General features: G+C 30.8%; 1 protein-coding gene across 2 annotated transcripts; it reads right to left on the bottom strand.

Annotated features, from left to right (window-relative positions):
• Positions 1-10,345: 10,345 nt before the first annotated feature.
• On the bottom strand, positions 10,346-12,845 carry LOC107634357 (putative E3 ubiquitin-protein ligase ZFP1). Of its 2 annotated transcripts, XM_088510021.1 has the most exons (5): positions 12,718-12,845; positions 11,020-11,119; positions 10,839-10,904; positions 10,592-10,738; positions 10,346-10,483 (listed from the first exon to the last, which is right to left on the bottom strand). In XM_088510021.1, exons 2-5 carry the CDS (start codon positions 11,083-11,085, stop codon positions 10,346-10,348), a joined length of 417 nt encoding a protein of 138 aa, XP_088366147.1. In that variant the 5' UTR covers positions 11,086-11,119; positions 12,718-12,845. The 2 variants fall into 2 exon arrangements, with proteins under 2 accessions (XP_088366147.1, XP_016193363.2); XM_016337877.3 differs by lacking the exon at positions 12,718-12,845 and having other exon boundaries at positions 11,020-11,348.
• Positions 12,846-15,547: the final 2,702 nt, after the last annotated feature.

The raw sequence follows: 15,547 nt of genomic DNA, 5'->3' as shown, positions 1-15,547 counted from the left end.
ACTAGGGTTTACAGAAGTAAGTAATTGATGCATAAATCCACTTCTGGGGCCCACTTGGTATGTGCTTGGGCTGAGCTTGAAATTTACACGTGGAGAGGTCATTCTTGGAGTTGAACGCCAGTTTGTAACGTGTTTCTGGCGTTCAACTCTGGTTCGTGACGTGTTTCTGGCGTTTAACTCCAGACTGCAGCGTAGAACTGGCGTTCAACGCCCTTTTGCGTCATTTAAACTCGGCCAAAGTATGAACTATTATATATTGCTGGAAAGCCCTAGATGTCTACTTTCCAACGCAATTGGAAGCGCGCCATTTTGAGTTCTGTAGCTCCAGAAAATTTACTTTGAGTGCAGGGAGGTCAGAATCCAACAGCATCAGCAGTCCTTCTTCAACCTCTGAATCTGATTTTTGCTCAAGTCCCTCAATTTCAGCCAAAAAATACCTGAAATTACAAAAAAATACACAAACTCATAGTAAAGTCCAGAAATATGAATTTAACATAAAAACTAATAAAAACATCCCTAAAAGTAACTAGATCCTACTAAAAATATACTAAAAACAATGCCAAAAAGCGTATAAATTATCCGCTCATCAAAAATCTTGGAGTTTAGATGTGAAAACTAGTTATTACCACGGTTGTATCGAATATGAGCAACAGAATGAAATCATGAGATTATGGAGTAAGAATGTTCTTGAGGAATTATAAGCGAGTTGAAAATCGCCTAGTGATTGATTAGTAAAGGGAACAAGAGCGTTGGCCTGTCGACCACATTGTTTTTTTAAACATCTATCTTGAAAATTTACACCTTATTGAATTTCTTCAAGTTTTGGTAAATTGTTGATGCCATGTGACCTCTTTGTTTTGAGCCTACCTTGTAACTTCTGCTTTATACGACACTCTTCCCTTATATCTAAATCTTATGGCTTATCCGATATTTGAAAATTTATATATATGCCAAGACTTCTTGCTTTTCTAAAGTATTTAGAAGTAAAGTATTAAAACTATGTAATATCTTGTGTATTAGTTTAATTTTTTAGGACGAAAATTTTTATAAGGTGGGTAGAATGTAAGACCCAGAATTCTTGAAAAATCTTATTAAGAGCCGATTCCAAATTTATTTATTTATTCAAGATTTTATTTTCAGAAATTATTTTGTTAAAAGTAATTAAATCAAGTTTTAGTAATTAAAATAGATATTTTACTTAATATTTTAAATATTGAATAATTTTTTATATTTAAATAATAAGGTTTAGTAGTTGTAAAAGAAAAGGAAAATTATATAATTTAATTTAAATAATTAAAATTTTAGAATTTAATACTTTAATTTTTATAAATAGAAAAAATTAATTATATTATCTTAAATTTTAAATTAGAATACTTGATTGAGAGTTAATTAGCAAATTGATAATTAAATAATATTTTTAAAGTAATTTTTGGGAATACATTAGATTTCAATTAATTATAATATCCCCAATTTTTTTTAAAATTACTCAAACCCTAATTTATCCAAAAATTCCTAATTTTACAATTTGTCCCCAATCCTACCCTAATCCTAAAAATAAGACACAAAACCCTAATCCTCTTATACCCAACCCTAGCCGCCACTAACCCCCTCCCTATCTCTCTCTCTCACACACACACACGGCCGAGTTAAAACCCATTTTGGCTCCTGAAATTTGGATTCGGCCTTAATTTCGACCCCAAATTTTTAGTTACCCAATTAATACCCCCAAATATTGGATCGTGCCTCATGTTTGCCCCTGTAGTTATCTCCATTAACGGAGAGCTGATGTGGCACGTTAAGTTGACACGGTGTGCATCTACGTGGAACCCAGCTTGCCAGAATGGATGTGTGATCAGTGAATAATATGGCAAAAGTTGTTTTCACTCAATTTGACTCCTACGTAGATGTTAAAATCCTAATTTTCATGGACTCATATTGAATGAAAATAACTTTTGCCACATCATTCACTCATCACACATTTATTCTGGCAAGCTAGGTGCCACGTAGATGCACACCTTGTTAACTTAACTTACCACATCAGCTCTCTGTTAACGGAGATAACTATAGGGGCAAACGTGAGGCACGATCCAATATTTGGGGGTGTTAATTGGGTAACTAAAAATTTGGGAATTACAATTGAGGCCGAGTCCAAATTTCAAGGGTCAAAATGGGTTTCAACTCCACACGGCCAAATGGAAGAAAGAAAAGAAAACGTTGAGGGAGAGGGAAAAATGGAGACAGAGAAGAGAAGAGAGGAGGGGAGACGAGCCAGTGCCAGTGGGCTTCACAGTCATTGCTGAGATGCTTGCCGCCTCATCGTTGGTGCTGACGCGGAGGAGGGAGCAAGAGGAGAAGAACGACATTGTTTCGCTGTACCTCGTTGCAGCTGAAGCTCGCCGCCGATGCTGCTGTGTCCGCGTCGCCATCGTCCTCACCACAAGCCAAAGTCACCGTCATCCATCGTGGAGTCGAAGAGAGAGAGAGTTCGCGAAGAGAGAGAGAGAAAGAGAGGATGATGCCAGAGCAACACGCGTCTGAAGGGAGAAGCTGGTTCTGCCACTGCCGGCGCCGCCATAGCGTGCTCCGTCGCCGCTGCTGGAGGTGGGTGGCCGAGCCTCTATCGCCGAAAAACGTCGCTGCCGTAGCTAAGGTCCACTGTCGGTAAGGTTTTTGAGTTCGGTTTTCATTCTTTTGAATTCTGGAAATATTATTGTTGCTGCCTGGGTATTACAGTTGCTGTCATTAGAGATTCGGGCCACCACCGTCACTTGAGGTAGCTGCCGAAGCTGCTGCAGCTCCGTTGCCTCATTTCTCTTTAGCTGCGGTTTGTTAGTCTATCCTTGAAACCCTTACCACTATTATTCTGCTATTAATTATTGAGAATTTTGTGATGTTAATATCCCAGGATTGAGTTTCGGAAATTGTATGATTAAAATAAAAGCTGATGCGATGTCATCCTACTTCATTTCTCGTGGTGAGATTAATTCGTTCCGTTTCTATTTACCGCAATACTCTATTAAAAATTGTGTTCCAATTTCTTTTAATATCTATTTCGTGTTAATCCCAATATATATCAGATAATTCGTCGTTGCTGTGAACCTTGATTGTTGCCGTTAATATTTCCATTATGTGTTTTAAGGTTTTCGCGATATTAATATTTTAGGGTTAAGTTATCGAGGCCGCATGCTGCGATTAAAGTTTTTTCTGCTGTTGCAGAAGTGAGTGGAGTTGTGGTTGCGGCTATCACTGATGTCGGGCCGAGAGAAAAAGGTTTCCTTTGACGCATTTGGTTTATGGGTTTGACTTTTCGAGATAGGTTTTCCTAAAAGGTTTATTTTATATTTCGGAATTGTTATAAATAGATATTGATGTGATAAATACAATTTCTGGTGATTATGTAAGTCTTATGAATTTTCTGGTTCGCTTTGGATGAATATGCCTGTTTATTTAATTGAATTATTGATTTGATTTTGTTGGATTGGCAGTTGTCGAATCGGTTTTTTTGAGATATGAAAATGATATGAATTTTTGGAATCAGCTTGATTTTAAACTGATTTGGTTTTGAACCTGTTAGAAAAATTTGTGAAATGGTTTGGTTGGGACCCAAAAAGGGTGGCAAAGTCCAAGTTTTAGGGGAGAGCTGCTGAAATTTCTATAAAATCTGAGACTTTGTTTGAAATGTTATTTAGAAAATTATGAATTCAAGAATTTTATTATTTTACTTGAATTAGTTAAGAAAATAATGAATTATGTTTTGAGTTGAATTATTGAGATGAGAATTATGATTGAGCTTTATTTATTAAGAAAAGAATTATATTTTTAAGTCGATTTAAATATGAAAAAACTTATGTTTTTGGAGTTTGATTAAAGAAGTACATTCGGAGGAGTTTTAGTGGATTTAAGAGAAACTAAATTTTGATTGATTAGTTTCGTTTTATGCCCTTTTGGGGAAAAGTATAAAGTACTCTTTAAAATTTTGATTTAGCAAAACTAAATAATTTTCGAGCTCTTGGGAATGTTTCGAATTTGAGATTGAAGTTGAAATTGGTTTTTGGTTTAAATGATTTAGTTTGGTTTAAGTAATTTGGTTTTGAAATCGATTTGGAATTTCTTTGGTTATATGACTTGGGTTTGGTTTAAATTCTATTTTGATTGATTCAACCAAGAAGCTATGACTTTAAGGATTTTCAATGAATTTAAGAAAATGAGATCGGTTATTTTTCTCCAAAAATCTTGAGACTTTGCTGTAGAGTTTTATTACCAAATTATGATTTAGAATGAATGATTTTGAGACTGTTAAATGAGATTTCAAATCTGGTATGGTTTTGAAGTCTGGAAATTTTGAGAAAATATTACATAAAGTGGCTCCGTTTCAAAAGAAAGTTGATTTTGGAGGAAAACTGATTCTTGGTAAGATGTGAATTTAAATACGTTCATATGATTTTGATATATGATTTAAGCCTGATTGATTGGAGAAATTACTGAGATTGTCGATAAGTCGTTAAGCGTTAAGGTTAGGTAGGTTGATGTGAGATCCCTGCGGAAGCACTAACATGCTGAGTCGGTTGATGTAGGATCCCGACGGTGCTGTTAGGGCTCCCTTTGTAATCCGCTATGCGCTTGGCAAGCAGGTTGATGTGGGATCCCTGCAGAAGTACGAACATGATGAGTCGGTTGATGTAGGATCCCGATGGTGCTGTTAGGGCTGCCTTTGTAATTTGCAATGCGCCTGGCAAGGCAGGTTGATGTGGGATCCCACTTGTCCAGATAGCGGAATCGGCATGGGGGCAAGTTGATGTGGTATCCCGCCTACGTTCATATGCGAGTAGTTGATGTGGGATCTTACTTACATCCCTTCGCATATCACAAGAGTGAATTCGAGCACTATGTCCGCAAAGCGCATATGACATACATGAACGGAAGGGTCATCTTTGGGAGATGTGTCGGGTTCGGGAAGATAATCGACAAGTGAGATCTCACTGCCAGTTAGGACAGGCATTCATCAAATGCATCTATGTGACATTGTTTGGGTATGCATATTGTAATTGGTTTGCCTATGTGAATAATTCTGTTTAACTGCTAATTGCTATACTTGTTATAATTGTTCTTGATTGTATTTGAATATCATTACTTATGTTTGTGACTGAAATTGATTGGATTGTGATGAATTGGATGTTGATTGAGTTGTTTAGACCTGAAGACATGATTGATTATGTGATAGACGGGAGGCCGTGATTAATTTTGTGAAGTGTCGTAGACCATGATTGGATTGTGTTTGTGGTTTAGTAAGGTACGAAAAATCAGACTGGTTCAGCATAGACTTAATGAACCTATGCTTGGAACAGGTTGGTCATTCATACTGTTTAGGAAAAATTTTTAAGATTCTTATAAGAAAGGAAAAGGGATAAGTATGATTTTGGTCCCCAACGTAGAGGTCGAAAATTTATTTCGTCCCCAGCCTTTTTTCGCTACAAAATAGTCCCCAAGGTTTCAGTTTGTTTTAAAACCGTCCTTTCTACCAAATTTATTTTTTATTACCAAATTACCCCTCATTAAAAAAATTATAACATAAAATAAATATAAAATAAATAAAAAAAAGAAAGAAAGGGATACAGAAAAGCGCGGGGGTGGGGAGAGAAAGAAAGGGGGCGCGAGAAACGGGGGAGGGGGGAGGGGGGAGGGGGCGAGGAGGGGGAGAGAAAGGGAACCGCCGCACCGCCGCACCACCGCACCGCCTCCCTGCTGCCTGTGATCCCGTCACTGCTCGTTTCTTCTTCTTCGTCTTCTTATACTGCCGCACCACCGCACCGCCGTCCTGCCGCACCGCCGATCCCGCCACTGCCCACTTCTTTTTCTTCTTCTTCTTATACTGACGCACCACCGCACCACCGCCACTGCCCGCTTCTTCTTGTACTTCTTTTGCTTGGATTATGTTGTTGTTGTTGTTCTGTTTCTGTTCCTGCTTCTTTTGTTTCTACTTGATTCCATTGTTGTTTTATTGGTGATTCATTGTTGTTGTTGTTGTTGTAGTTGTTATCCTGCTGCTGCTTTGTTTAATTAATAACTGTTGTTGCTTCTGCTGGTGCTTTTGCTTGTACTTCTGCTGGTGCTTTGCATGATTTTGGGGAAGCAGGGATAGGGGCATTTTGGTCCGAAGGACGGTTTTAAAACAAGCTGAAACCTTGGGGACCATTTTGTAGCGAAAAAAAGGCTGGGGACGAAATAAATTTTTGGCCTCTACGTTAGGGACCAAAATCATACTTATCCCAAAGGAAAAGGTTCTTGGTAAGTTTTGGATAATTAACTGATCTCTCTTTTAAAAGGAGTCTTGGATTTTGAGTGTTAAACCAATGGTTTTCAAAAAGGTACATACATAAGACGAGAAACGATGATTGTATTTGAAAACAATTTCTTTTTACGTATTTTGTTATAGTAATTCCTTAACCTTCTACTAAGAACCCTGCAAAGGATGATGTTCTCTCTCCTACAGAATTTCTTTTTCAGTGATAGTTCAGGAAACCTTGGTCGCGGAGCCGCGACCGGTTTACAAAGTTGTATTTTCTGTTGTTAGTTTAATTGAGATTTTTTCCCTCGTCATTTGTCATTCTGAGATTTTAGAGGGGTAGGACTTGTATTTGAGAGTTTTGAATAAGTCTATGTATTTATTATTATGTGGATATAATTGTGTGATTAAGTGAATTAAAGTAAAGGCTTTTCGATTTTGTAACTAAGGATTTGGTTTATATTCGCGAATGATCAATATTAAAAAATTATAATATGAAATTAACGGATTAGAAGTAAGTAACGCCTGAATCTTTAGTAAGATCATGAGGTGCTAAAAGTAAGCGTGTTATACTCACCACCCAAATAAATCAAATTTTGAGGATAATCATACAAAATTAGAAAGCGGTAAACTCATCCAACACTTATCAACCGTATATAACAACAAATGAAGCCATCACATCACAGTTAAAATTGGAAAAATAAGAAGAGACCCAGCCTCTTCTACCAGTTTTATTATCTAAAGTATAAATTAATGCATCAAATGATCATTTCACATGTGACATGATTATGGAAACAATTCAAAGATCCCCAAATGTTAATGTATATATTGTTAGGAGAAAAAAGAGAGACTTGTTTTTATTAGTATCATAAATTCATCAATGAAGAACATAAATAATAGAATCATAAGTCATTAAAATCAACAATATACGACATTTTAAATCACAACATTTCAATGGTGTTTAAAATTGTATCCTCAATCTAGCACCTAATGCTAGAAAGTGCTCCATAATAAGCAGAGTAGACAACAAAATATCACATAAAGGAGTTGAAAAATTAAAAACTAGCATAAAAAAAAAGAGAATTAGACAAACCTTCAATACCATAATGAAAAATCCCAAGGACAAAGATAATTGTTTATGGGAGTAAGATCATACACAATGAGGTACACCGTGACACGGCTCTTCTTGTCACTGTTCTGCTCCCTTTGCGACTTTAAGCTCAATGGAAGCAATCGCATTGTGCTCAACAGAAACAATTCCTTGAACTTTATTTAAAGAATTGAAACCACATCTTCCAATATTTTCAGAGTAAGAAGCTCTAGAAAATCTCTCCCAAAAAAAGTGAATCGAAACCCTTGAAAGAATTGAGGAATGAAAAACAAAAAGATCAGAAGCCCTAGACTAAAAATTGTCTGAATTCCATAGTACTAAACATAAGGAATTTAACTTCTTGAAAATCAACTGCAGTAATCAAAATTTACAAAAGGAAAAAAACACAGTAATCAAAATCAATGCATATATTAACATATTTCGGAATAAAAAAGCACTGAACTAGCGGTTGGCCACGAATTCATAGCATAAATTAAAATGTTAAGGATCGAAGGATGACCTACCTGCAGGACGACGGCGACAACGATTGCGAGCGGTAAGCAGAGACACTTACAACGAGGAGGACAGCGGAGCAGCGATAACTTAGGAGAGCAGATCGGCGACGAGTTCAAAGATTGTAGCCTCACCGGAGAGATATCGAGAGCAAGATCAAACAAAAGCCAGATTGAGATTGAAATTCAGTGAGATCAAGATTAAAGCAAACATGCGAAGGAATAAGTGATTAGATAGAGATTTGGATGTGAGGAGTGAGAGATTTTGATTTTTTATTTTGATTTTAGATTTGGATTGAGGTTTGCTTATTTTAATGTGAATAAGTGATTAGGATTAGGTAACATTTTTAAAAAAATTAAATATATTTAGTAACATTTTAACATAAATGTTATTTAATATGTAATTTTATCATAATTGCTAACATTTTAATAAATATTAAAAGATAAATGTTACTAAAGGTTTAAAATGTAATAGTGAAATATCTAAGATTTTTATGTTGGTGGGAAGCCAATCTAAGTTATTTTATAGTTTTGTTAAGGTTTGAGGAAATAATATTTTTAACATTTTTAATTCGGTGGAGTATCCAATTTGATTCTTTTCTCAGAATGTTAGTGGAATACCAAAGGTTCTTAGATAGGGCTATAGTTCGATCTGAATCAAAGTTATAACTTGAAAGGCTCTGAACAAATAATCTTTTATATACTCATTTAATTAGTAAAACTCTTAAGTTTAAGGATTTAACATAGACATTTTAGGTCGAACGGATATACATCGTAACGCCCTTCTTCTAAACCCTTATCTCATAGATTTATTGTCATTTTATTTCTCTAGTGTTTAGAAACCATTTTATTATATGTAAGACACTTGACAAAAAACCTTGTAGCAACGTTTCCACCCAGAATGGTATAACCTACAAGCAACCGAGGGATGAAAATGATTTTCATCGTTTTTTTTATCGAAACTGTGTTGTGAGATTTGGAGTCACCACTAATCAATTTTTCCACAAGAATGAAATGGCTGACTGGATACCAAAAATAAAAAATGAAAAAGGTTTGTCATATCAGAGTTTGAGTTTGAGAGTTGATTACGAATAGAAAAGGTATTAGTATTATGAATTATCTAGACAATTTTAGATATCAACATACTTTAAAATATTATAAAAATTTTGTTAAAAATATTTAAATTTGTTATTTAAAGTAACTCTATTTTTGAACATAAAATCTTATTTTCAATCTCATAAATTATTTTAAATTAGATTGTAGAAAGAAACTCTTTAACTATATGCTAATATATTTCGCTACATACAAGTTCAAAAACTTGATAAACATTTCACAATTTACTTGCTTCAGAACAAATTGCTCTAGTATAGTTCAACCCTTTCTCCCTTGTCATGTTACATCTTTGCTACCTTGATATATAAAACAAGGCTACTGATTCCATACTTCAGGAAAGATAAGAGTAAGATATTTCATCACAAAAAATATTAGGTTATTATTTTGGTATAATGGTAAATTAATATGTATCGAAAAAATAAAAATATAGACAAATAAAAAATTGATATATAGGTTCTATTCTCTACATCAACATTATTTATTGTTTACTGATATTTTAAAAAATATATTATATAATTTTTATTAAAATATCCTTAGCTTCTTATTAATAATTAAATGACTTAAGTATCCTTTTGATTGATTTTACAAACAGAACAATACTATCCTTTTCAACTTGTAAAAATACAAAAAAAAAATTTGTTTGATTTCTGAATGACTAAAAACATTTCAAAATTTAAATTTTTTTTTAATTATATTATAAATTAGGTATTTGATTTTAAAATGGAGAAAATAGACCTTTACTCTATTCTAATTCTAAAATACCCATTTAAAAATTAATTTTAAAAAGCATAAAAATATCATTTTAAGGACTGTTATTTAAAAGACTAACCAAAATTTTTTATGATTAATATTGTTTACTAATTTACCTACTTTATGATTTTTATAAAGATTAAAATATCTCTTTTAAAATTAAGGTTCTTTAATTATGTTAGAAATTAGATATTAAAATTTGATTATGCTCTAAAATACTCATTTAGAATTATTTATACAAAGACTGAAATATCCCTTTAAAATTAAGGTTGCTTAATGCTTTATTTGTATTGGAAATTAAATATTTGAATATTAGTTTTGGAAAAGACTAAAATACCTTTATATTTAATTTTAAATGGACAAAAATTCTTACTATTGTTTAATGTGTTAGAGAATAGAAATTTGGATTTGATTTTAAAATAACGAGTTTACAAGTTTAATTAATCTTAAGAAGACTAAAATAACCTTTTTAAGATTATTTTTAAAAAATTAAAATATATATTTTTTTTAACACTAGTATTTAAATGAATAAAAAAAAACAAAATAGTGAGAAGTACACTCCTCTGTTTATCTTTCTAACAATCATTTCTTTTCGATTTACATCCCTAGAATGAATGTTTCTGATTTACACAAGGGGCAGACATTTCTCACAAGCAACCATTTCCTTAAACAATCAGCATGATATTCATGCCCACATGGAAGAAATCCAATAGTATCTTGGTTCTCATATTCATCCTGTCAAATAATACACAACAAATTGGAATTAATAATAGCAAAAAATTATCAAGAGAAGAGTTCATGCTGAATGAATGAAACATGCTAAGCATAAGAAGAGTTCATTACCTGGCATATTACACAAACATCAGCCTCCTCCAAATTAACAGCACTAGCAGCCATTAAATATGTTTTTGTCTTCATTTGATTGGTTATTATTTCCTCTGATAAACCAGTGCTTACATGGCCAATCTGCTGGCCCAATGCATTCAATCCCTGTAGTTACATTTCAAAGAGTCAAAAAAGTTTTGAATATCCTAGAATTCTATCTATAGTTATTGATAGGAAAATATGGTATCAAATTTTGTCTAATTACCTCATAAGACATATCTTCAACGCGCAATTCCGTGTCTATATAATGATTAACAAGCACTGCGACACCCTACACAAACAAGCATCGGTTAAGTCAAGATAATGAAAATACAGGTAAGTAAAAATGTGAAAGAAGCATGATTCTATAGAAAAAGTAGTTATTTAACAGACACAAGAAATATTACATCAACTTGGACTAACTCAATGGGAAGAGTTGTTCTGGAATGTCCTCTTCTATTGGGTTGATACATTTGCCGACCTGTGTGTGGTACAGGGCCAGCATGCCTGAAACGCACTTCAGAACTATCAAATACATAATGCGAATCAATCGCGCGAAAATTCCATTGTGTCCTTCGATCCATTGCCGTGGCTCGCATAGAATATTTTAGTTTCTGAAATTTCTCTACAAGCAAGGTGATTGAAACAAGGATTTTGCTAATGAATGAGCACTACTTGCGAAGATGTTAAAAGCGTAAATTTTTATAGATGAAATTAACTTTTGTAGTTTTTTATACATAAAACTTGCCACTCTTTATAGTCACATAATAATTGTTAGGATCAATCAGAATCAATTAGGATCAATTAAAACTATTAAGATTTGACTCATTAAGAGATTTTGATGAGTTGTTTTACAATTTTTTATTTATAAATTTCTCTCTTTCTTATTCTTAAAATAAATAAAAAATATTATTCAATTAACACTAATTCAACCATTAAATAGTTTTTACAATCCAGAATTCAAAATTTAATTACATTATTAATTTCATCTAATGATGTGATTATTCCTTTCAAATTAGTATTTTCTTTCATTTTATATTTACTAAAATATTTCTATTTTTTTTTGAACTAATCATCCAATATATTCTCCTCTCAATTGTTTTCATTAATCAACAATATCACTATTTTTAATTTGTTGAATATTCATCATTTTTTCTTTAAGAAAAAAAAACTAACTAAAAAAAATTACAAGAATGTAAAAAATAATGGAATTGAGTATTAATTAGTAAAATTATATGGCCTATTAATATATAGCTTGAAATATCAATAAATTACTAAAATTTTAATGAATTATTAAATTACTCATAATAAACCTGATAAAAAAAAAAGGCAACTAACAAAAAATACACAAAAATAAAATAATAAAAGAAATTATTAAATTTTTGAGAAATTTATTCTTAGCAGCTTTGGTAATTGAAAGAATTTTTTTTATTAGACCTTTAAAGAATCTGTTTTTGATAACTTAGACCAAAATGATAAAATGCAAAGAACTAACACTAAGAATTATATATATATATGTATGTGTATTTATGTGTCTTATAAAATTTTAAAATTCGTGAATTGGTGTATCCTGTATCTGTCCGTGGATCATAAGTTGTAGGATTTATTTTGGTGAGCTTCTGAGAAAATATCCTTTTTTGAATTATTTAAAAAAAAAATAAAAGTAATTTTATATTTGAGTATTATGCAAAAGACATTTTTATTTATTAATTATGTTTGTGTATAATAATATAAAAGGATATAGCAGAAACAAATTAAAAAAAAAAGAGAAAAAGAAAATTTTTTATTAGACTTCTAAAAAATCTATTGTTAGTAATTTACATTAATAAAAAAAAGATTTTATTAAACCTTTAAAAAATATATTCTTAACAACTTAGACTAAAAAAATAAAATATAAAGAATTAACACTAAACATTGTACAAAAATCAAGAACCGTTAAGAATTAAGAACACGAAGAAAGAAAGAATGCGAACAAGAACCAACACCATCCAAAAATTGAAGACAACGTGTTCGTATCTCAAACGCGAAAAATGAACAACACAAAGAAAGAAAGAATGCGAACAAGAACGAACACCATACAAATATCAATGGCAACGTGTTCATACCTCACGGCGTGTGGCAACGGTGACAAGCAAGTGACAAAGCTACGAGAAAGGATCTACGCGTGCTGTTCAAGTAAAATAGAGAGAGAGGAAAAGGAACACTGTTCCAAAAGAACCAACGAGGATTCTTATATGGGAATCGGGAGAGTGAGTTTGCAAAGACAGCATCTCTTTATTTATTGAGCAAGTATAATATGGTTAACAAAATTTATTATTTTTATTTCATATTTAATTAATAAAGATTTAATTATTTAATTTTAAATTTTATATTATAAGTTTTAATAATTTAAAAATAAAATATTAACTTAAAATGTTATATAACATTGATAAAAAAATTTAATTTTCAAATATTTTTATTTATTTTTTTATTTAATTTATTTCAAAAAGTCAACTTTTATTTTCATATTCATATAATCCTCTTACCCGTTAAGACTATTAAGATTTGATTGTTAAGAGATTTTGATGAATTGTTTTACAATTTTTTATTTTTCTCTTCGTTATTCTTAAAATAAATAAAAAATATTATTCAATTAACACTAATTCAACCATTAAATAATTTTTATGATCCAAAATTTAAAATTTAATTACATTATTAATTTCATCTAATGATTTGATTATTCCTTTTAAATTAGCATTTTCTTTCTTTTCATATTTACTGAAATATTTCTAATTGTTTTTTTTGAACTAATCATCCAATACATTCTCCTCTCAAAATAATAGTTATAAATTATAAATTACGAATACTTTGCTAAATTTTCGAGTCCGCATATCAGATATATTTCGGACACGACATTTATTAACACTCATTCGACACGTATTTACTGTTAGGGGTGGTAACAGGGCGGGTATTTCGGGTAAGGACGGGTCTTTGTTCTACCCGACCCATCCCACCATACAACAACTCGCATAGAACCCGCCCCACTTCTACCCGCGAATAGTAAAACGTTGAATTCTAACCCACCCCGCCCCTACCCGCCCCTATAATTATTAAAATCCAATAAATAAAATTAAATTTCAAAATTTATATAACCATCATCACATACATAACATAAATTAAAGTAAAAAGGGTAGCGGGTAGGGGTGGAGTGGGTACCTGCGGGTTCGGATGGTATTGCCATCCCTATCTACTGTGTTCAACTGTAGAAAAATAAAAGAATTCGTCTCCAATATGCTTAGACACACCTACATATCATCACGTGTCAACATGTCCAACCTTATTTTTAACATGTATTTTTGAAATAAATTTAGAAATAGTATATGTTGTTATTTATTAAAAGAAAAAATTTTAAATTCTTTATATAATTAAAATAATATATTAAAAATAATTAAAAATTTAATTTATATTTTAATAATGAATAGTGCTACACATCCAAATCTTTACATTAACCAAATTCAACTATGTTAGTCTAACATGATAAAAATCAGTTATGGCTAGCATTATTCCAAGTCTTATTGTTTAACTTAGTTGAACTTGGTTCATTAAAAAATTAGATGTGTAGCATTATTGTTTAATATTAATAAAATATCAAAATATCATTATAAATTATCTAAAAAATACTTTATATTTTATATATGTGTGTCCCTGTGTCTTATAAGATTTTAAAATTCATGTGTCAACGTGTTCTGTGCCGTGTCGTATCCCTTGTCTCATATCGTGTTGTGTCATGAGTTTAGTGACCGTGCATCATAAGTTATAGGACTTGTTTTGGTGAGTTTCTAAGAAAATAACTTTTTCAAATTATTTTTTTAAAAAGATCTTTTACAAAAATAAAAATAATTTTATGTTTTGATATCTCATGCAAAAAGATATTTTTATTTATTAATTATGTTTGAGTATAATAATATAAAATAATTTTTTGTTGATTTATTACATAAAAATATCTTTTTAAAAAAGACGTAAATTGTAGCTTTTTCAAAAAAATGTTTTTTTTTATATGTTATTTTTATTATTAAAAATTTGTCAAATACATTAAAAAACATTTACTTATTAAAAAAAATTTATTAATTTAACGACACCCACGCAAACAAACACTTACTAATATCTATTGTATTTTAACCGTAATGGTTTATTTCAATTGTTTTCATTAATCAACAATATCACTATTTTTAATTTGTTGAATATTCACCACCTTTTTTTAAGGAAAAATAAAACTAACTAAAAAAAGCCCACAAAAATGTAAAAAATAATGGAATTGAGTATTAATTGATAAAATATAACTAATATGTAAGTTTTACAAATATTATATAAATTAATGTTTATAATATAGTAACTTAAAATTGTTTATACTGACACTCATCAAAATTAAATTCTAAAAAATTGAATTTAATTTTAATGCACTGTTAGTATATAAAGTAATTTTACACGCGTATCTAATTATGTAAGGGAGCCACAAAACGTCTTTTTTTAAAGATGTCTTTTAATAATTAAAATTTAATATATATAATTAATTAAATCGTGTTATTTTTGTTAAAATTAGATCAGATAAATTGATTTGGCCAAAAAAATCAATGAACTACTCTTTGAACTGATCTAAATTAATATTTTTTATAAAAATAACTATAATATCTCTATTATAAAAATTGACTAAAATATATATATATATATATATATATATATATATATATATTGAGAACCCTAAATCCTAACCCTTCTCTTCTCTCTGTGTCGTCCTAGAGTTAGGATTTAGAGTTCTCAAAATTTAATATATATATATATATATATATATATATATATATATATATATATATATATAATAGAAATATTTTAATTATTTTTTATAATAAGGTTATTGTAGTAATTTTTTATTAAAAAAATATTAATTTAGACCAGTTC

Source organism: Arachis ipaensis, chromosome B3, assembly GCF_059453495.1.
Source record: "Arachis ipaensis isolate K30076 ecotype BB chromosome B3, ASM5945349v1, whole genome shotgun sequence".
Classification (NCBI taxonomy): Eukaryota; Viridiplantae; Streptophyta; class Magnoliopsida; order Fabales; family Fabaceae; genus Arachis; species Arachis ipaensis.
Note: the sequence above shows the minus strand (reverse complement) of the source record. Positions and strands in the feature narration are given on the sequence as shown.

What these genes read in the sequence shown, in the direction of transcription:
- LOC107634357 (XM_016337877.3), bottom strand. Translation starts at nt 11,211, where the DNA reads ATGCGAGCCACGGCAATGGATCGAAGGACACAATGGAATTTTCGCGCG. An exon ending in TTGAGTTAGTCCAAGTTGAT is followed by an intron (nt 10,905 to 11,019) that starts GTAATATTTCTT and finishes TTGTTTGTGTAG; the next exon opens with GGTGTCGCAGTGCTTGTTAA. An exon ending in ATGTTTGTGTAATATGCCAG is followed by an intron (nt 10,484 to 10,591) that starts GTAATGAACTCT and finishes ATTATTTGACAG; the next exon opens with GATGAATATGAGAACCAAGA.